Source organism: Hemiscyllium ocellatum, chromosome 30, assembly GCF_020745735.1.
Source record: "Hemiscyllium ocellatum isolate sHemOce1 chromosome 30, sHemOce1.pat.X.cur, whole genome shotgun sequence".
Lineage (NCBI taxonomy): Eukaryota > Metazoa > Chordata > Chondrichthyes > Orectolobiformes > Hemiscylliidae > Hemiscyllium > Hemiscyllium ocellatum.
The window spans coordinates 50,739,850-50,762,893 of NC_083430.1; the positions used below are offsets into that span (position 1 = coordinate 50,739,850).

A 23,044-nucleotide genomic window follows, 5' to 3' on the forward strand; every position below is an offset into this window, starting at 1 on the left:
AATCAATCCGGACAGGACTTTTCACAATGTCCTGGTTTAGTTCAAAGGACATCACAAGATTAGACCTGGGTTCCCCTACCTTACCGCTGTACTCAACTATAGCAAAAGCCAACATGTTGGAAGAAACTATTTATTTCTTGTATTGACCTCGCAACGGCAATTAAAGAATATCACGTTCCTTTAACTGCTTACTCCTCCAAATATGCTATCCTTTGGTAATGTTCGGGGAGGTTATCTCTGACATACAGTAAGCTTTTATTTAGTTACACAATGTAACAAATATTGACATTCTAGCCTCTTTCATTCTTTACTGTTTGGTGTAAATTAAAATTGTTCAACTATCTTGCAAATTTTGTTTGAAGTTAAGACACTCACGCTAACAGTATTGTTCTTTGTGAAGGGAGGATCAAGTTTTGATCCACATTCTGTTCCGTTCCAGCCATCAGGATGTTCTTGCGATGGGTCCATCACTTTGGGAATTAAAATCAGACTGAGTCACTGTTCCTCAGCAGCCAGAGATTCCCATTGGACATCTGTGTCAATATCAGTTGGCTGGGTGGCTAGTTCACAATTCAGAGTGACACCAACAAGTGGGGGTTCAATTGCCGCACCAACTGGGGTCACTATGAAGGGCTTTCCTTCTCAAACTCCTCCCTCTCCTCAGGCGTGGTGATTCTGAGATGAAACCACCACCAGTTGGGCCTCTCGGATGAGATCACATTATGGACCTCTGGGACTGCAGTGACTTTCCCTTTCCAATGAAACATGGTTCAATTCTGATGCTCTTGGACAAATAGTCCAATTAGTCCAAAACATGCAAAAAAAGTTCCAGCTGCAGCAAAGTTATTAAATACCTGGGTCAGTGAGGAGGTTCAGGTAACTTTACCAGAGGCTAACTAAATAAGTTACAATAGTGTAATCTCTTGGAATGAGCAGAGTTTACAGAAAACAACAATCATTGTTTTGAGAACTCCGCTTCCCTTTCATTCCTATCTAGCATTCAGCTGAGTCTGAACAATGACCTGCTGAGGCACATCGCCATGCCCTAGTTACACTCAACAGGAATGGACCGGTTCCAATCAGCTGTAACCCAACCTTTGCTCCTCAGTATTTGCAAATGCATAAAAGACAGTAACAAAAGGCACCAATAAACTAAGTCAGTCACATGTTACTGAAACATCCAAATTGCTTGATCAAACACAACGCACTTAAAGTTCTAATTATAAAAATGCAAAGTTTCCAGCTCAATCCTCCTGTATTCTGCTTAATGAGCAGTAAATTAATTCAATTGAGTCATAGTCATACAGTACAGAAGCAGACCCTCTGGTCCAACTCATCCATGCCAACCAGATATCCTAAATTGATTCAGGCCTGTTTGCCAGCATTTGGCCCATATCCCTCCAAACCTTTCCTATTCATATACCCATCCAGATGCCTTTTAAATGTAATTTTTTCAGCCTCCACCACATCCTCTGGCGGCTCATTCCATACACACACCACCCTCTGGTGAAAAAGTTGTCCCTCAGGTCCTTGGGAAAAAGACCTTGGCTGTTCATCCTAGCTTAAACCTGCAATCCCGACGAACACTTTGTTAATCTTTTCTGAACCCCTTCAAGCTTAACAACATCTTTCCTAAAGCAGGGGGACCAGAATTGCACGTAATATTCCAAGAGTGGCCCGAATCAATGTCCTGTACAGCCACAACGTGACCTCCCAACTCCTACACTCCAAGCACTGACCAACAAACACCTCCTTCACTACCCAGTCTACCTGCAACTCTTTCAGTAACCATGAAGCTGCACCCCTAGGTCTCTCTGCTCGGCATCATTCCCCAGGGCCCTACCATTAAGTGTAGAACTCCTGCCCTGATTTTCCTTTCCAAAATACAACACCTCACACTTATCTAAATTATACTCTATCTGCCACTCCTCGGCCCATTGACCCAGTTGGTAAAGGTCCCACTGTACTTGGAGATAACCTTCACAGTTCACTTCACTACTAACTTTGAAGTCATCTGCAAACTAACTAACTAACTATACCTCCTATATTCATATCCAAATGACAAAAAGCAACTGACCCACCGATCTTTGCAACACACCGCTGGTCACAGGCCTCCAGTCTGAAAAACAACCCCTCTGCTCCACCACCACCACCCTCTGTGTCCTACTCTCAAACCAATTTTGTATCCAATTGGCTAGTTCCCCCAGATTCCATGTGATCTAACCTCTGAGCTTTGGCATCCAGATCACAATATTTTTACATTGAATTATTTTCTCAACCTGTTCAGAGATGTTATGACACATCTCTGGAGCAGGTAGGACTTGTACCTGGACCTCCGGGTCCAGAGGTAAGGACATTAGCGCTGCGCCACAAAGAGTCCTAACTGTAACATTTATGAGGTCGGATTAATTCACACCTGTCAAAGTAGAGTGATACAAAGCTGCACTGGACAGTCACATTTTGCAATGGAACTGCATTTGTGCAGCATTGCTGCAGACCTAGGCACAGGCGACATCAGACAGTCTTTCACGCAATTCTCCACTTCCATCAACTCTCCCTCCTGCAGGTTCAAATCTCAACATGGCGGATTGAATTCAATAAAATGAATCTGGAATGCAGACTCTAATGATTTACACTGAATCCATTTCAGATTGGTGTGGAAAGCCAATCGGTTTCATTAGCGTCCTTTACAGAAGGAAGCTGCCATCATGACATGGTCTGGACTATGTGACTCCAGGAGATTTAAATGCATTTGGTTTCTGTTGCTGGTGCTCCGATTCTAATTCACAGTGAGCAGGTCATTCCTTTTCAGCATGCGGGTACTCTCATTTTAAAAGCTTAAAATGCCCAGAGTTCAAGAAAGAAAGAAAAAACATTCCTTTACGTAGAAACGTTCAGGAATTTTGGACATCCCAAAAGTGAAGACACTGCTTTCACGTAGGAAACACAGCAGTCAACAGTACAGAGCAAGATCTAAAGAACAAGGTGGTAAACAACCAGATAATGATTCAAAACATCTCCATGAATGTGAATGTGAGCTCTCTCAGCTCAGGATGATCAGATATTCCAAGTCTTGTCAATAGACACTAGCAACTATTTAATGTATTGGGGATAACTAGAATCACTTGTTTTGCAAACAGTGTACACAGATTGAAAGGATTATCCTCGCTTCGTGATAAAAATTTACCTTTGGAAAATTATCGTCTGAGATGATGATATAATTCCACTTATTAGCTTTGCTAATTAATAAAACACTTATCCCAGTCAGTCAGAACATCTTTTAAACCCCACTGAAGAGATAATAACTTTGGCTTGGCCATGTTATTCAGGCAAGAAAGTGAGAGCCCATCTCATTCTCCATACTGGGTCCTTGTGGTGCAGTGGTAGTGTCCCACACTCAGAGCCAGAAGGTTTGGATTCAAGTGCCTGCCACTTGAACACACCACCATGTTTCTTGGCAGTGGAGGCCCAGTCTCTGGATTCATTTAAGAAAGAGTTGGATTGAGCTCTCAAGGATAATGGAATCAAGGGTTATGGAGATAAGGCAGGAACAGGATACTGATTAAGGATGATCAGCCATGATCATATTGAATGATGGTGCAGGCTCGAAGGGCAGAATGGCCTACTCCTGCACCTATTGTCTATTGTCTCAGGCTTGCTGCAGTGCTCTAACAAAGCTCAGTGTAACCTGGAAGGACAGCACTTCACTTTCCTCTAGGGAACCCTGCAGCCTTCTGGAGTCAATATTAACTTCAATAATTTTAGGGCTGGAACATCTTCCTTGTCCTTTACATATTCCAGGCCCATCATGACATGGGCTGCTTTCAGCACAACCAACTCTTTTTCATCTACTTATCGTCTCTGCAATCAGCTTTTCTTCCTCTCTGACTTACTATCAAAAATTCCTTTGTCTGGCAGTCGTTCTCTCTCTTTCTCTCCCCATCTATCTGCTCATTCCTTTTCCTCCTCACTTCCCTTTCTTTAGTTCATATACAATCTTTTCCAAACCAATATCAGTTTTGAAAACTTTGCTTTCTCTCCAGACCTGCTAAAGGTCTCCACCAACTTCTGCTTCAAGTCCCACGTGCCTTCCAAGTGTGTAATTTTGATTTACGAGTCACTGGAATTCTGTACTGTTATGTTTTAGCTGTAATGTTAACCAAGAATCTGCTTCTTTAGGTGAAGACGACAAAAACTAGGATCAGGAGTAGGCCATTCAGCCCCTTGACCCTGCTCTGCCATTCAATACGATCATAGCCGATCTCATCTTGGCTCCACTTTCCTACCCGGTCTCGTAATGCATTAAAAATCTGTCTGGCTCCTCCTGAAATTTATTCTGTGTCCTGGAGTCCACCGCACTCCACAGATTCACAACCCTATGAGAGAAGTAATTACTCCTCATTTGTGCTTCCCCTTATCCTAAAACCATGAGTTCTCGTTCTACACTGTCCCACAAGGTGAAGCATCTGCTTTTTGTCTAGTTATCCCGACACCAGCCCGTGGCCCACTCTAAAGAACTTTTTGCTAATATCCAGGTCAGAGGTTACCCTCAACAAATCAAAAAATTATTGATCTCATCACTTTTCACAGGGCCTAGTGTGAAAGTTAGCAGCAGCACTACTCCAGATAATAGTGACTATATTGTTAAAAAGAAACAAATAATTAGGAGTGCTCCCTTTGGAGAGAAAAAAAAACAAAAGAGAAATCTGATGGAGGTTTGCAAAACGACGAATAGGTTGAAGAGAGATCCTGCTTGTAAAAGGAACAAGAACACAGACTTAAAACCACATGCAAAGGAGCATAACTGTAATAAGAAAAAACATTTTTACTCAGTAAGCGGTTATGGTGTGGAATGCACTGGCTGGAAGTGTGGAGAAGGCAGGTTCAATCGGGCCATTATTTTTATTTAAATGATTATACCCTTGCACATTGTACAGTGGGAAAAACAGGAGACCTCCTAGTGCCAATGAAGATTGTTTGAAGAGACACTGCAGACACAAAGGGCCAAATGGCCTCTGTGACTCTATGAACAACAGTGAAATGGCTTGAGGCAGAGAACTCAATAAAACATCCCAAATGCTACACAAAAGTGAAATTATCTTAATCAAATCCTTGTTAATAGCATGCAGGTGGTCGGTGTATATATTACCTGAAGACAATAATCCATCTTTATTCTTCATCACCAGGCTTCATACTGAAAGACTTTTCCCTATTGATCAATTTATGTCAAATGCCATTGTCATAGAGTCATACCGATGTACAACATGGAAACAGACCCTTCGGTCCAACTCATCCGTGTTGCCCAGATATCCTAGATAAATCTAGTCCCATTTGTCAGCACTTGGCCCACATCCTTCTTAACCCTTCCTATTCATATATCCATCCAGATGCCTTTTAAACGCTGTCATTGTATCACAGGAGGTCATTAACATGGTGACAGCTCATTAATACTTTTACACTTCATTTGCCACTAACATTTTCAGTCTCCTTGTCATCTCCCTTGCTGTGTTAAAATGATCAAGGGTCAAGAAACAGTGCAGTTTGTTAGTGCTGCTCTGACATGGTGCTCCAGCTGGTGGTGCTGTTGGAATCACCAACAACTCCAGCCAGCTCAACACCGCCACCTGCAGATACCAGGAAATAAACCAAAGACAGGCAAGGCAGATTGACAACAAGAATGATCCTCAAAATTGAAAACTAAAGCTTGTGGAACTCGGCCAAGGTGAAAGACGATTTCAAATCAGTGCAAGATAGAAAAGGAGAAGCAGAAAGCCACCAGTCCTGACTCTAATCTGTTGGAACATGTGCACATCTAGCATGGACAGGGTCCAGCTCCCTTACAAACAACTCATCAACATGTCACCTTTAGCAGAAAACGGAACAAAAAAAGTGGAGGGATACAAAAGGGAAAATGTGTTAGTTAAACAATATGAATTCTGCAGAGTGTCACTTTTCGATGTGTTATTCTGTTCATGATTGGGTAAAAAACTTGCACAATGTTTGTCTTTTAAAAATATGGTTGAGAACCCTGGGAGATTTAAATATGGTATTGTACAATGCATCTAATTCAATTGTACAAATCATAATACTGGGATTATGCCTCCCTCACTTGAAAAACCTGTTTGTGCTAAGCCAGCACCTCAACATTCTATGCAGCTGCAACTATTCAACAATAATGTCCTTCTCAGCCCAAGAGAGACATTTGTGGCACTAAATCAAGATTATTTCAAACCTGCTGGAAGGGTCGGTGCAGACCTGATGGGCCGAGTGGTCTCCTACTGCACTCTAGGGATTGTGTGACTCTATTGTATCAGACTAGGAGAAAATGTTTCTGTTTTTACACCACGGTGATGAAGCTCACATACAGAGTTAAATATTTAAGTCCTAAAAATGGATCATTGCTGAAGGAAATATTAAGCTGTAGGCCTGGGTGGGAGAAAGCATGACAGTGGCACCAACCGAGCTCTTACAGAGAGGCGGCACAGGTACTTTGGGCTGAATGCCCTACTCCTGTGCTGTAATTGGTCATGAAGCCTCTGTTGCTGTGGCAGTACAATGACCCTGTTAGTATTAATATTCTTTATTCTGTCATGGGTCATTGGCATTGCTAACTATTGCACATCCATAGTTGCCCTTAAGAAGATGGTGGTGAGCTGCCTTCTTCAACCACTGCAGTCCATGTGCTGTAGCTAGACCCACAATGCTGTCAGGGAGGGAATTCCAGAGAGGGAATTCCAAGATTTTGACCTAGCAACACGGAAGGAACAGCGATATATTTCCAAGGCAGGATGGTGAGTGACTTGGAGGGAACTTGGAGGGGGTAGTGTTCCCAAGTATCTGTGGCCCTTGTCTTGGGTTTAGAAGGTGCTGCCTAAGGAGCCTCAGTGAATTTCTACAGTGCATCTTATGGACGGGTACACACTGCTGTGACTGAACGTTGGTGGAGGGTGTGGACATTGTGCTTGTGCTGGTCACTTTATCCTGGACATGCAGAAGCCTACATGGCATGAAGTGCTTCAAGAAGGCACCAGCACTTTCACAAGGGAAAGTGGGAATAGGCAATAAATTTGCAATTTTAGTGAAGATTTGTAGCTCGGGTTGTAAGTTTGCTCGCTGAGCTGGTAGATTTGTTCTCAGGCATTTCATCATCATGCTAGGTAACATCAGTGAGCCTCCAATATTCCGGCCCACTTTCCATTTAAGAGTCTTGGTCTGTTGTGGTGGGTGATGTCACTTCCGGTTCTTTTTCTGAGAGGTTGGTAAATGGGGTCCAAATCGATACGTTTGTTAAGAGCGCTCCGGTTTGAATGCTAGGCCTCTAGGAATCCCCGTGCATGTCTTTATTTAGCCTGCCCCAGGATGGATGTATTATCCCAATCAAACTGGTGTCCCTCTTCGTCTGTGCGTCTGGATTCTAGTGATGGCTGTTCACGTCTTTTGGTGGCTGGTTGGTGCTCATGTATCTGGTGGCTAGTTTCCTGCCTGTCTGTCCAATGTAATGTTTGTTACAGTCCTTACATTGACCATCTTATACAAAATACATTCTGCTGGTGGTTGATGTGGAGTCCTTTAAATTCATCGGGGCTATTTCAGTGTGGTGGTAAGTTTGATGCCTAGGGAAGCTGGAGTAGTCTGGATGTAATCTTCAAGATGTCTTTGATGTATGGCAGGGTGACTAGAGTCTCTGGGCATGTTGTGTCTTCTTATTTAGGTCTGTCGTGTAGGAACTGGCAGACTGGGCTTATCGGGTACCTGCTGTTGCTGAATATATTGTACAGTTGTTTTCCTCGGCTTCTCATAGTTCCTGGGTGCTGCTGCAGTGTGTTGTGGCTCGTTTAAACAATGTCCTGATGCAGCTCCGTTTGTGGGTGTTAAGGTCACTACTACTGTAGTTGAGTACCTGGTCAGTGTATGTGGCTTTCCTGTAGACTCTATTCCGATCTACCTTCCCTCCAGCCTCACCCCCTCCCAGTTAATCTCTCAGCCCCATTGGCCCACCCTCCTACATTCCTGAAGGGCTTCTGCCAAAATGTCAACTCTCCTGCTCCTCAGATGCTGTGCTTTTCCAACACCACACTTTTTGACTCTGATCTTCAGCGTCTGCGGTCTTCACTTTCTCCATGTTTTAATTACTATTAAACTAACTCTCTGGTGCTCAGACCTAAATGCCTACAAGTGTGGACTGTTATTCCTTCAGTTTGAGTTAGAGTTAGAAATAATTATTTTCAGTGTTTCAATTGCTGTACATGATTTGGAATTGGTTCATTTCCTCACTCGGATGCTGGGTGTTCTGTTTGCAGGTTCCAGATCCCCTCTCGAGGGCGCTTCACTGTCTGGGCAGAAAGCAGACAGTAGAAAGCTCATAAGTGTCTCGGCAACTGCCAGGAGTAGTTGCTGCTGGGTGTTTACTGCTGACTACCAGATCCAGCCCATCGCTTGCAGTTTGTCAGCCAGGTAAGTTGGCAGACTCACCAACAAATCTCCTCCTCACCCCAAAGACAAGTCTCAGCATGTCCCAATTCTTTACTGACTTATTCTTTGTTCAGCTTTGCCTGTAAAAAGAATTCAATTCACCAGTGCCTTCACAAAGCTTCACACCTGGCTTGGTATGGAACCACCCAGAATAGGAGATCATTTCCACACTTAGGATAGTCATTTTGAAGAAATCTGCCCAAGTGACCCACCTAGCTCAGGCAGACTGACGGCCATCTCAAAGTGCCTGGATGAGGAACGACAGAGGAGAAGTAGGCCATTCAGCCCATCAAATCTATTCCACCATGTCTGATATGATAATCCTCATTTCCTACCTTTTTCCCATAACCTTGATTCCCCTACTCTTTAAAATCATCCATCTCAACCTTGAATCTTCTTGATGACCCAGTCTCTACAGCTCTTTGCAGTAAAGAATTCCACAGCTTTACTACCTTCAGTGAAGAAATTCTTCTTCATCTCAGTCTTTAATATTCAGCTCATTACTCTGAGATGCTAGGCTCTCCCACAAGGGAAAACTGGGATTTAGATGTTTCAGGTGGGATAGAGAGGGATGTAAAAGAGGTGGGGGAGTTGTGTTACTGATTGGGGAGAATCACAGCTTTACGGAGGTAGGACACCCTGGAGGGCTGATCCAGCAAGGCCACATGGTTAGAGCTCAGGAATGGGAAAGGTGTAATCACTTTGATGGAATTGTGGTAGAGGCCAGTCAGTGAGGGGAACAGATATGTGGACAGATTAGAGAAAAGAAAAAGTGTGAAAACTTCAATGTTGTTGCAGTTGGTGATCGTAACTCCTCCAGTATTGGCTGGGAATAGCTTAGTGTCGAGAGCGTGGTGCTGGAAAAGCACAGTGGGTCAAAAGCATCCGAGGAGCAGGCAAGACCCCTTCATCAGGAAATAGCTTAGGGCCAGAGGTTTCTTGAAGAGAGGAACGGTTTAGGGAGAAGGTGTGTGCAGGATGGGTTTTTTTTTTAAGAAACAATATGTAACGAGTCCAACTAGGAAGGGAGCTGAAAATGTGTTGCTGGAAAAGCGCAGCAGGTCAGGTAGCATCCAAGGAGCAGGAGATTCGACGTTTCAGGCATAAGCCCTTCTTTCATTCCTGAAGAAGGGCTTATGCCCGAAACGTCGAATCTCCTGCTCCTTGGATGCTGCCTGACCTGCTGCGCTTTTCCAGCAACACATTTTCAGCTCTGATCTCCAGCATCTGTAGACCTCACTTTCAACTAGGAAGGGAGCCATACTAGACCTGGTACTGCACAATGGGCCGGTCAGGTGATCAAAGTTTCAGTGGGATAGCATTTCGGGAACAAAAACAAAAATTGCTGTAAAATCTCAGGAGATTAGATTAGATTCCCTACAGTGTGGAAACAGGCCCTTCGGCCCAACAAGTCCACACCGACCCGCCGAAGCGCAACCCACCCATACCCCTACATATACCCCTTACCTAACACTACGGGCAATTTAGCATGGCCAATTCACCTGACCCGCACATCTTTGTGACTGTGGGAGGAAACCGGAGCACCCGGAGGAAACCCACGCAGACACGGGGAGAATGTGCAAACTCCACACAGTCAGTCGCCTGAGGCGGGAATTGAACCCAGGTCCCTGGCGCTGTGAGGCAGCAGTGCTAACCACTGTGCCACCGTGCCGCCCAGATCTTGCAGCATCTGTGGAGAAAACTCATGAGTTAACGTTTCTGGTCCAGTGACCCCTCCTCAGAACTAAAGGTGGCTAGGAAAGTGTTTTTTTTCATACAGAGGATGTGGGTGTGGGGTGGGGTGGGAGTGTTAAGGAGTAAAGAACAGGTGGAGATAGAGCCCAAAGAGAAAGAGTAGTTGCACAGACAAAAGAGTGGATAACAATTTACCTAGGAGGGAAAATAGCTGTCAATGAGGACTGCCAGTGGCTAACACTGGATTGTGTCTCATAGCAGATTATGTGAACACAAGGTCTGGTGTGTGGGGGTTGGGGTAAGGGCATAGGGAGGATCAAGCCCAAATGTTTTTGAACTCAATATTGAATCCAGAAGGCTGTAGAGTTCCCAAGCGGAAAATGAGGTGCTATTCTTCCAACTTGCACTGAGCTTCACTGGAGCACTGCATCAAGCCTGAGGCAGAGATGTTTTGTCAGGGAACAGGGTGGGGTGTTAAAATGTCAGGTAAATAGAAGCTCAGAGACTCACTTTTGCGAAGCGATCACTTTGTTTCCCCACTGTAGAGGAGACCACGCTGTGAGCAGTGAATGCAGCGGACTAGATTGTGAGGAGTGAGGGTAAAATGCTGTTTGCCCTGGAAAGTGCATCTGGACCATTGGTTAGTGAGGAGGTGGCAAGTTATTGGACAGGTGTTACACCTTTGGTGGTTACAGGGGAAGGGCTCAAGGGGATGGAGTGGGAGTGAAGGAGTGAACCAGGATATCCCAGAGGGAATGATCCTTGTGGAAGTCTGATAAGGAAGGGGAGGGGACTGTGTGTCTCAGGTGGCATCCTGCTGGAGATGGCAGAAATGGCAGCGGCTGATCTTCTGGATGTGGATGCTGGTGGGATGGTAGGTAAGGACAAGGGTGGGGAGCTATCACTGTTGTGGGAGGAAAGAGAGGAACAGCGACCTTAATTCCATGAGTTACTTAAGGACAAGAACAAGAATAGGAGAATCGACGTTTCGGGCATAAGCCCTTCTTCAGGAATGAGAAAGGTGTGCCAAGCAGGCTAAGATAAAAAGGTAGGGAGGAGCGACTTGGGAGGGGTGTTGGGAATATGATAGGTGGAAGGAGGTTAAGGTGAGGGTGATTGGCCGGAGAGGGGGTGGGGACGGAGAGGTCGGGAAGAAGATTGCAGGTCAAGAAGGCGGTGCTTAGTCCGAGGGTTGGGACTGAGGAGGCCAAGGACCTGCATGAAGTTGGCGGAGTTGGAGGGGGAGTTAAAGTGTTGAGCCACGGGGCGGTTAGGTTGTTCGGTCCGGGTGTCCCAGAGGTGTTCTCTGAAACGTTCCACAAGTAGGCGGTCTGTCTCCCCAATGTAGAGGAGGCCACATCGGGTGCAGTAAATGATGTGTGTGGAGGTGCAGGTGAATTTAGAACATAGAACATAGAAGGATACAGCGCAGTACAGGCCCTTCGGCCCTCGATGTTGCGCCGACCGAGTCCTACCTAACCTATACTAGCCCAATAACTTCCAAATGCCTATCCAATGCCCGCTTAAATGACCATAAAGAAGGAGAGTTCACCACTGATACGGGCAGGGCATTCCATGAACTCACAACCCGCTGTGTGAAGAATCTACCCCTAACATCTGTCCTATACCTACCACCCCTTAATTTAAAGCTATGTCCCCTAGTAACACCTGACTCCATTAGCGGTAAAAGGTTCTTAGTATCTACCCTATCTAAACCCCTAATCATCTTATACACTTCTATCAGATCTCCCCTAAACCTTCTCTTCTCCAATGAGAACAGCCCCAAGTGCCTCAGCCTTTCCTCATACGATCTTCCTACCATTCCAGGCAACATCCTGGTAAACCTCCTCTGCACTCGTTCTAAAGCTTCCACATCCTTCCTATAGTATGGCGACCAAAACTGCACACAATACTCCAGATGAGGCCTCACCAGAGTCTTATACAACTGCAACATGACCTCAGGACTCCGGAACTCAATTCCTCTGCCAATAAAGCCCAGTACACCATATGCCTTCCTCACAGCACTATTTACCTGGGTGGCAACTTTCAGAGATCTGTGTACATAGACACCAAGATCCCTCTGCTCATCCACACTACCAAGTAGCCTACCATTAGCCCAGTAATCCATCATCTTGTTATTCCTACCAAAGTGAACGACTTCGCACTTAGCTACATTGAATTCCATTTGCCACATTTCCGCCCAGCTCTGCAACTTATCTATATCCCGCTGTAACCTACCACTTCCTTCCTCACTATCCACAACTCCACCGACTTTCGTGTCATCCGCAAACTTGCTTACCCAGCTTTCAAGTCCTTCCTCTAGATCATTTATAAAGATAACAAAAAGCAATGGTCCCAAAACAGATCCTTGTGGTACACCGCTAGTAACTGCGCTCCAAGATGAACATAATCCATCAACTACTACCCTCTGTCTCCTTCCAGCCAGCCAATTCCTAATCCAAACCTCTAATGTATCCTCAATGCCATACCTCCGAAGTTTTAGCATTAGCCTACCATCGGGAACCTTATCGAACGCCTTACTAAAATCCATATACACAACATCTACTGCTTTACCCTCATCCACTTCCTTAGTCACCTTCTCAAAGAACTCAATAAGGTTTGTGAGGCACGACCTGCCCTTCACAAAACCATGCTGGCTATCCCTGATCACGTTATTCCTACCCAGATGTTCATAAATCTTATCCCTTACCATTCTCTCTAAGACTTTGCCCACCACTGAAGTCAGACTCACTGGCCTATAGTTACTAGGGCTATCCCTACTCCCTTTCTTGAACAATGGGACCACATTCGCTATCCTCCAGTCCTCTGGTACTATTCCCGTTGACAATGACGACATAAAAATCCAGGCCAATGGCTCTGCTATCTCCTCCCTAGCTTCCCATAGGATCCTGGGGTAAATGCCATCAGGCCCAGGAGACTTATCTATATTCATCCTTTCCAATATTCCCAAAACCTCTTCCCTGCATATTTCCAGGGCATCCATTCTAATTATTTGTGATTCCATATTCACATCAGCAACAGTGTCCTGTTCCTGAGTGAATACTGATGAAAAGTACTGATTTAATGTCTCTCCAATCTCCTCTGCCTCCACACACAACTTCCCACTACTATCCTTGACTGGACCGATACCTACCCTAGTCATCCTTTTATTCTTGACATACCTATAGAAAGCCTTTGGGTTTTCCCTAATCCTACCAGCTAAAGACTTTTCATGTCCCCTTCTCGCTTTTCTTAGCTCCCTCTTTAGCTCCTTCCTGGCTACCTTATAACTCTCAATCGCCCCTACTGAACCTTCACGCCTCATCTTTACATATGCCGCCTTCTTCCCTTTCACAAGGGACTCCAATTCCTTACTAAACCACGGCTGCCTCACAAGGCCCTTTACACCATGCCTGACTGGTACATACCTATCGAGGACACGCAGTAGCTGCTCCTTGAACAATCCCCACATCTCATTAGTGTTCTTCTCTTGAAGCCTGTTTTTCCAATCCACACAACCTAAGTCATGCCTCACTGCATCATAATTTCCCTGCCCCCAGCTATAGCTCTTGCCCTGCGGCGCACGATTATCCCTCTCCATCACTAAAGTAAAAGTCACCGAGTTGTGGTCACTGTCCCCGAAGTGCTCACCTACCTCCAAGTCTAACACCTGGCCTGGTTCATTACCTAGAACCAAATCCAATATAGCCTCCCCTCTTGTTGGCCTGTCGACATATTGTGTCAGGAAACCCTCCTGCACACATTGTACAAACACCGACCCATCTAATGAACTCGAGCTATAGCTCTCCCAGTCAATATCTGGGAAGTTAAAGTCCCCCATAACAACCACCCTGCTACCTTCACTCTTTTCCTGAATCATCCTCACTCTTTTCCTGAATTTGTGACGGATATGGAAGGATCCCTTGGGGCCTTGGAGGGGAGTGAGGAGGGAGGTGTGGCACAAGTTTTGCATTTCTTGCAGTTGCAGGGGAAGGTGCCAGGAGTGGAAGTTGGGTTGGTGGGGGGTGCAGACCTGACGAGGGAGTCGCGGAGGGAGTGGATTTTCCAGAACGCTGATAGGAAAATATATCCTTGGTGGTGGGGTCTGTTTGGAGGTAACAGAAATGACGAAGGATGATACGATGTATCTGGAGGTTGGTGAGGTGGTAGATGCGGACCAGTGGGGTTCTGTCCTGGTGGCGATTGGAGGGGTGGGTTTCAAGGGCAGAGGAGCAGCCTTCCACCGCTCCTCCACCCTTGAACCCCACCCCTCCAATCACCACCAGGACAGAATCCCACTGGTCCGCATCTACCACCCCACCAACCTCCAGATGCATCGTATCATCCTTCGTCATTTCCGCCACCTCCAAACAGACCCCACCACCAAGGATATATTCCCCCCCCTATCAGCGTTCCGGAAAGACCACTCCCTCATCAGGAGGGGTATGTTGATATTCTAGGGCAATATATATTAAAAATAAGGAGATGAGAGAGGCAGACTTTTTTTAATAACACAAAAGGCGGTAAGTGCCTGGAACGTGCTGCCAAAGGAGGTGGATGCAGCAGCAACATTTAAATGGCATTTTGACAGATACAGGGATAAGCAGAGAATTTTTAGTTTAGAAAGGCATCATGTATTGACACAGTCTTGATGGGCTGAAGGGCCTGTTCATGGAAAGCTCTTTGTTCTAATCACTGCCATTTCACTGAACTTCAATCTCCATACATTGATCTTCCGACAAAAGTCGTTACACCTAAAAGTACCTCATTGGCTACCATATACTTCAGGATATCCCGAGGTCAAAAAAGGCACTATGCAAATCAAACTCTTCTGATTGTCCAGCAGCCATACCAAGCCAGATGCACATGTGAACAAGAACCTGGGTTAATTTTGTTACCTTCCAAGACAAGATGATAGAGTGTGTTTTACTCTAATCCAGGATAAAATCAACAATATGCATTCAGATACAGATCATGCTGCTATAATGCGCATTTCGTCAGCGCAAATCAGCTATAATGCAATGGACAAATTGTGGACACTCTTAGTATAACACGAACTTTCTACTGAACAGGTATAGCTATCTTCTGTAGCGCAACTTCCTATAGCACAAGATTGCAGAGGAACACAACTCTCACGGTATAGTATACAACCCATACCCTGAGAATGGGAGCAGTGCTATGTGACAGCCCTGCACTGGTTAATCAAGCGCTTTAATTAAACTCACTGTTGCAATGTTTAAAAGCATGCCAACCAATTTGTATTTCGCAAGATCCTGTCAACAAATGTGGTTCATGCCAGACAGCCTGTCACTACCAATTGTTGGTTGAAGGATGAATTTTTTCCCAGCACTGAGGAAATACCAACATCCTTCTTTGAATGATGCCTCAGGTTCTTTCATTCCATCAGAGGGACTAAACAGGTCCTTGCACTAACATGTCGCTCCACCCTAACCATTGGCATCTCAGGCAGTGCAGTACGGAAACATCAGCCTGGCTTACGTGCAGAGTTCTAGAGCGGGGCTTCAACTCCTACATTGAAACAAGGCAGATACATATCTAACATGTCACTATAAGCCAGATCCAGCCAGACTGGATAATTCCCTATTTCTGCCTTTGCCTGGATCAGTGGTATCATTGCTAGTCTACTAATCTAGAGACCCGGGAACGGAGTCCAAGTCCCACTATGGCAGGTGCTGGAATTTGAATTCCGGTTTCCTCCCACAATTCAAAAGATGTGCAGGTTAGGTGAATTGGCCATGCTAAATTGCCCATAGTGATAAGGAATGTGTAGTTTAGATGCATTAGTCAGGCCTGAAAAATGTTTTGCTAGAAAAGCGCAGCAGGTCAGGCAGCATCCAAGAAGCAGGAGAATCTAAGTTTTGGGCATAAGCCCTTCTTCAGGAATGAGGAGGGTGTGCCAAGCAGGCTAAGATAAAAGGTAGGGAGGAGGGACTTGGGGGAGGGGTGCTGGGAATACGATAGGTGGAAGGAGGTTAAGGTGAGGGTGATAGGCCGGAGTGGGGTGGGGGCGGAGAGGTCAGGAAGAAGATTGCAGGTCAAGAAGACAGTGCTGAGTCCGAGGGTTGGGACTGAGCTAAGGTGGGGGGAGGGGAAATGAGAAAGCTGGAGAAATCTGCATTTATTCATCCCTTATGGTTGGAGGGTTCCTAGGCGGAAGATGAGGCGCTCTTCCTCCAGGCGTCATGTTGCCATGGTCTAGCGATGGAGGAGGCCAAGGACCTGCACGTTCTTGGCGGAATGGGAGGGGAAGTTAAAGTGTTTCACCACGGGGCTGTTGGGTTGGTTGGTGCGGGTGTCCCAGAGGTGTTCTCTAAAACGTTCCGCAAGTAGGTGGCCTGTCTCCCCAATGTAGAGGTGGCCACATCGGGTGCAGCGGATGCAATAAATGATGTCTGTGGAGGTGCAGGTGAATTTGTGGCGGATATGCAAGGATTCCTTGGGGCCTTGGAGGGAAGTGAGGGAGGAGGTGTGGGCACAAGTTTTGCATTTCTTGCGGTTGCAGGGGAAGGTGCCGGGAGTGGAGGTTGGGTTGGTGTGGGTTGTGGACCTGACGAGGGAGTCGGAGGGAGTGGTCTTTCCGGAACGCTGATAGGGGAGGGAAAGGGAATATATCCTTGGTGGAGGGGTCTGTTTGGAGGTGGCGGAAATGATGAAGGATGATACGATGTATCTGGAGGTTGTTGGGGTGGTAGGTGAGGACCAGTGGGGTTCTGTCCTGGTGGTGATTGGAGGGGTGTGGTTCAAGGGCGGAGGAGGGGAAGTGGAGGAGATGCGGTGGAGAGCATCGTCAACTACGTCAGAGGGGAAATTGCGGTCTTTGAATTGGGTTGTTCGGTATTGGAATTGGCTCTCCTGGGAGCAGATGCGGCGGAGGTGAAGGAATTGGGAATATGGGATGGTGTTTTTACAGGGGGCAGAGTGGGAGGAGGTGTAATATAGGTAGCTGTGGGAGTCGGTCAGTTTATAGCAAATGTCCGTGTTGAGTCGGTAACCCGAGATAGAAATGGAGGGGTCTAGGAAGGGGAGGGAGGAGTCTGAGACGGTCCAGGTAAAGTTGAGGTCGGGGTGGAAGGTGTTAGTAAAGTGGATGAACTGTTCAATCTCCTCGTGGGAGCATGAGGTAGCGCCAATACAGTCATCGATGTAGGAGAGGAAAAGGTGGGAGGTGGTGCCAGTGTAGCTGCGGAAGATGGATAGTTCCATATATCTGACAAAGTCCTCACTTTCTCCGCATTAGTCAGGGGTAAATGTACATTAATAGGGCAGGAGAATGGGTCTGGGTGGGTTACTCTTCAGAGGACTGGTGTAGAGTTGTTGTTCCAAACTGTAGGGATTCTACGGGTTCTGTGTTGGATTTCTCCAGCATGGTCTGTCCTTATTAATGGCCACTCACTGTCAAATGTGAAACTAACTCCATCTCCAATCAAATGCCCAGGATTCAGTGTTTCAAAATTCTAAACAATCCTGTTACAGCATTTACTAATTCAAACTAAAAAAAACTTATCTTTAAATAGCTCAAATCCTATAAGAGAGCCTGCTGTGGGAAGGAGTTAAATCAAAATTGAAAACCCAAACAACCTAATGGCCACTTTACAACTCCTACTTCCTACACATCCCGGGGCTATTCATTCAATAAGTTCACATTTGATTGTCAACAGATAGGCAGGACTCCTATCAACCACCATCCACAATCATCCAATCCCAGTTTGGACATTCACTACCATAAACTCCAGGTGCTGCTTGTCACTGGCCACTCGGGTGTTTTCCTACTTTTCCTGGTGGTGGAAATTGAATAAAGATTTATACACCTTGTGTCTCTCACTGTGTCTCACACCTGCACACACACACCATGGGTGCTGGGGAAAAAATAAGCATTACCGCAGTTAGGCGGTAGTGTGAGGTTATATAAAAAAATAAACAGGAGTAAAAAAAAGAAAAAAAGTAAAAAAGAAAGAGAAAAAAAACAAAAAAAACTCCAGGTGTTTTTTGCGGTAGTGTGGGGGGTTAATAAAGAGAAGAAAAGAAAAAAAGAAAAAAAAAATTAACCAGGAGGTTGATCACACAAAAAAAACAACTCCAGTTTTTTCTGCGCTATGATGGTGGATGGGAGGAATGGCGGTAATAGGATAATATTTTATTTTGTGATTTTAATTTGACTGGAGACAAGACTGAGCAGACGCAGTTGTATTTTGTTACTGTCAACATTTAATTATGCCTACATAAGCGATCAGTTGGCTGAATGACTGGTTTGCCACGCAGAGTGACACCAACAGTGTGGGTTCAAATCCTGCACCAGCTGAGGTCACCATGCAGGAATGTCCTTCTCAACCTCTAACCGGTTTGAGCTATGGGGAGAGGCTGAATGTGCTGGGGCTTTTCTCCCTGGAATATTGGAGGCTGAGGGTTACCTTGTAGAGGTTTGTAAGATCATGAGGGGCATGGATAGGATGAATAGCCAAGGTCTTTTTCTAAAGTGTAAGGGAGCCCAAACGAGAGGAGATAGGTTAAAGGTGAGAGCAGAAAGATTTAAAAGGGACCCGAGAGACAACTTTTTCATGCAGAGGGTAGTATGTGTATGGAATGAGCTGCCAGAGGAAGTGGTGGAGGCTGGTACAATTGCAGCATTTAAAAGGTATCTGTTTGGGTATGTGAATAGGAAGAGTTTAGATGGATATGTGCCAAATGCTGGCAAATGGGACAAGATTTGGTTAGGATATCTGGTCGGCATGGACTGGTTGCATTGAACAGTCTGTTTCCCTGCTGTACACGCCAATGACTCAATCAGGTCCATTGCTGCAATAGCTGTTCAGAGGGAGAATATTGCATTATTAAACACTTCATTCTGTTAAAGGCCAGCATCGGCTGTACAAGACAGATCTATTAAAAATGTCTGATCCAAATAAAATGCACTAATTCTAGCCAGGTTATATGTGCAAATTCCATAGCATTGGTTACAAAAAGGGAGATGTGTCTATCTAGGTTTGTCTTTGCATACCTTTATCAGAATGTTCTAGAAGACCTGAACTCAGCAAGGGAAAAACCTTTTGTAATTTGAGGGGAGATGTTGCACCCCATAGACATCAGTATTTTGCACTGATAATTGTGTAGTTGAATTTGATAACACAGGAAGACTGCACAGTGCCTGTTGCCAGCTACAATTATCCAGCTGTCTGTAAAGTGGGTAGGCTAGGGATCTCTGTGCTCCCAAACCCTGAGATGGTAACTTTTTCATTAGGAGCTTACAATACAACTCCTTGACAGCCTCTTATTGTCTTATCCTCCAACAGCTTGAAGCCACATAAAGTCAGATTCTTCCTCATACCAACTCCCATTCACCCATCAGCCCTGCATGCTTTCAGTCGAGAAAAATGTTGATTTTAAAATGCTCACTCTTGTTCTCAAATTCCACCATGGCCTTGTCCCTCCAGCCAACAATGCTCACGATATCAGAACTCCTCATGTCTAAGAGTCATGGAGGTCTACAGCACAGATAAAAGGAGCTTTGGCCTATTGGGTCTGTCACTGACACACACCAATTTTATTGTTCTGTCACTGGGACCCATGCCTTCAGCTGCCAAGCCCTGAAATTCTGGAATTCTGATCACAAAACTCTTTCTCTCTCTCACCCACTGCCCCCACCCCACTTTGAAATGCTATTAGTTCCAGAAGGCTTTTGGCCACTTGCCCTAATAATTTTTGTGGTGCAGTATGTAATTTTGCTTTCTAGTGCTCTTGTAATGGCCTTAAAGTTTGCATCACAAAAGCATTAAATAGTTGTCCTGATGTAAGTCAAGAGGCCTCTTATGAAAACTCAAGGAAATGCAATCGATACCCTTCCTTCAATAGCTCCAAGGATACCCAAAAATCACAAAGCTGCGATGCCACACCACGCATGCACACTCTTTCTGGAACACTTTTATTGCCACAATTGTAATTAGCTTCAAGTTTCACTTCCATTTGCATTTTTGCAAACTTGTTTTAATTATCACAGGGATCAATCTCACTATCCCAGCATAACTGCATTGAACAATGACTCCCTAAGGTGAGGACAAACAGGCCAGTAATACAAGAGCTGGTAGATTTCTGTAAATCCACCCTTCCTCGTGCCTTCATTGTACAGGAACAGGATCACCGACATCCGATCAGCCCCACTGGAAACAAGGTCAAACTCAAATGTCGTGTTACAATCAATTTCTCCCAACTCCCCGCAGTTACATGTAAATGTTGGACCTTCTGTCCAACAATTTAACCGAGAAATTGCCCTTATTATACCCAACATTCAGCAGCAAACGTTGTAACCCGAGGTGGGCGTGACCCAATTAATGTGGAAATATAGACGCCCCTTGAAACAGCACATTGCAGCCGCAAAATGAATCGTTCTCATATTATAAACAGCAGACTCAGAGAGAATGTCTGTGGAGAAAGATACACACGCGTCTAGAGAGAGCGAGAGATGTGGACAGACACAGAGAGAGAGAGAGAGAGAGAGATGTGGACAGACAGACAGAGAGAGAGAGAGAGAGAGAGATGTGGACAGACAGACAGAGAGAGAGAGAGAGAGAGAGATGTGGACAGACAGACAGAGAGAGAGAGAGAGAGAGAGATGTGGACAGACAGACAGAGAGAGAGAGAGAGAGAGAGATGTGGACAGACAGACAGAGAGAGAGAGAGAGAGAGATGTGGACAGACAGACAGAGAGAGAGAGAGAGAGAGATGTGGACAGACAGACAGAGAGAGAGAGAGAGAGAGATGTGGACAGACAGACAGAGAGAGAGAGAGAGAGAGATGTGGACAGACAGACAGAGAGAGAGAGAGAGAGAGATGTGGACAGACAGACAGAGAGAGAGAGAGAGAGAGATGTGGACAGACAGACAGAGAGAGAGAGAGAGAGAGATGTGGACAGACAGACAGAGAGAGAGAGAGAGAGAGATGTGGACAGACAGACAGAGAGAGAGAGAGAGAGAGATGTGGACAGACAGACAGAGAGAGAGAGAGAGAGAGATGTGGACAGACAGACAGAGAGAGAGAGAGAGAGAGATGTGGACAGACAGACAGAGAGAGAGAGAGAGAGAGATGTGGACAGACAGACAGAGAGAGAGAGAGAGAGAGATGTGGACAGACAGACAGAGAGAGAGAGAGAGAGAGATGTGGACAGACAGACAGAGAGAGAGAGAGAGAGAGATGTGGACAGACAGACAGAGAGAGAGAGAGAGAGAGATGTGGACAGACAGACAGAGAGAGAGAGAGAGAGATGTGGACAGACAGACAGAGAGAGAGAGAGAGAGATGTGGACAGACAGAGAGAGAGAGAGAGAGAGATGTGGACAGACAGACAGAGAGAGAGAGAGAGAGAGGTGGACAGACAGACAGAGAGAGAGAGAGAGAGAGATGTGGACAGACAGACAGAGAGAGAGAGAGAGAGAGATGTGGACAGACAGACAGAGAGAGAGAGAGAGAGAGATGTGGACAGACAGACAGAGAGAGAGAGATGTGGACAGACAGACAGAGAGAGAGAGAGAGAGATGTGGACAGACAGAGAGAGAGAGAGAGAGAGATGTGGACAGACAGACAGAGAGAGAGAGAGAGAGAGGTGGACAGACAGACAGAGAGAGAGAGAGAGAGGTGGACAGACAGACAGAGAGAGAGAGAGAGAGAGAGAGAGAGATGTGGACAGACAGAGAGAGAGAGAGAGAGATGTGGACAGACAGAGAGAGAGAGAGAGAGATGTGGACAGACAGACAGAGAGAGAGAGAGATGTGGACAGACAGACAGAGAGAGAGAGAGAGAGAGAGATGTGGACAGACAGACACAGAGAGAGAGAGAGATGGACAGAGAGAGATGTGGACAGATAGACACAGAGAGAGAAAGAGAGAGAGAGATGTGGACAGACAGACAGACAAAGAGAGAGAGATGTGGACAGAGAGAAAGAGAGAGAGAGAGATGGACAGACAGAGAGAGATGGACACGAGGTAGAGAGAGAGCTGGATAAAGAGGGGATGAGAGGTGTTGGAGGGTAGTGTAGCCCCTCTGTAGGTAGGGGCTGTACTTACCAGCACGGTGTGCAGGATGTGCTCACTCCTCTCTCGGACATCGGGGAAGGGGCAGCTCTGCGAGAGCCGGAGCAGGAGCAGGAGGAGCTGCTGTAGCTGGAGCTGGTCCCTCGCCTGTCGCCCGGGCGGCGGCGGCGGCTGCTGCTGCTGCTGGTCCAGGCAGGCGTGCACGGTGCGGGCTGCTCGCTCCATCGCCGCTGCCCGGTTGCCCTCCTCCCGGCTGCAGACTAACTCTCTCCACTTGCGGAGGTCTCCGGGCGGCCCCGGCTCCAAGGCGGCAGCAGGATCACCTCTGTCCAGGGACATCGCGGTGACAGCAGCCGCCGATGCTGGAGAGCGAGCTGCTCATTCACACTCGGTCATTGATCGGGGGGAGCAAACTCTGTCACTAACTTCAGAAAAGTTTCAAAAACTTTTTCTCCCCGCTCCAGTCACCTCCAAGTTTACCGTTTCCAACAAATATAACACACCACTGCTGAATTGTGGCACTCTTTAAATAGCTCCACTGCTTCAAAATCGAAACTATATATTTTAAAAAAAATATTTTGGCTAGAATTCTGTCCCGCAGCTGACGCAACTTTCACAACTGGTTACTGGAGAACGGACCTACGCATACCCAGCCGGCGCGATGGCCTTCGGGAGTTGTAGTTCGGACCGGGCTCCCGCTTATATCCGTTGTGGTTGCGAGGACTACAACTCCCGGCGTGCGCCGCGCCGGCCCACCAGGAGAACACGCCTTCCAGAGGTTAAAAAAAATCACCCAACACCAGGTTATAGTCCAACAGGTTTAATTGGAAGCACTAGCTT

The 23,044-nt window shown here is 46.1% G+C and overlaps 1 protein-coding gene across 2 annotated transcripts in view; it reads right to left on the minus strand.

Annotated features, from left to right (window-relative positions):
• LOC132829876 (sestrin-1-like) overlaps positions 1 to 22,806 on the minus strand; it is a 74,692-nt gene extending 51,886 nt beyond the window's left edge. Inside the window, exon 1 of one of the 2 annotated variants that reach the window (XM_060847271.1) lies at positions 22,238 to 22,806. In XM_060847271.1, coding sequence (XP_060703254.1) covers positions 22,238 to 22,543 — 306 coding nt within the window. In that variant the 5' untranslated portion in view covers positions 22,544 to 22,806. The remainder of the gene's footprint in view (positions 1 to 22,237) is intronic. The other variant, XM_060847272.1, reaches the window with a different exon arrangement.
• Between the last annotated feature and the right edge of the window lie 238 nt (positions 22,807 to 23,044).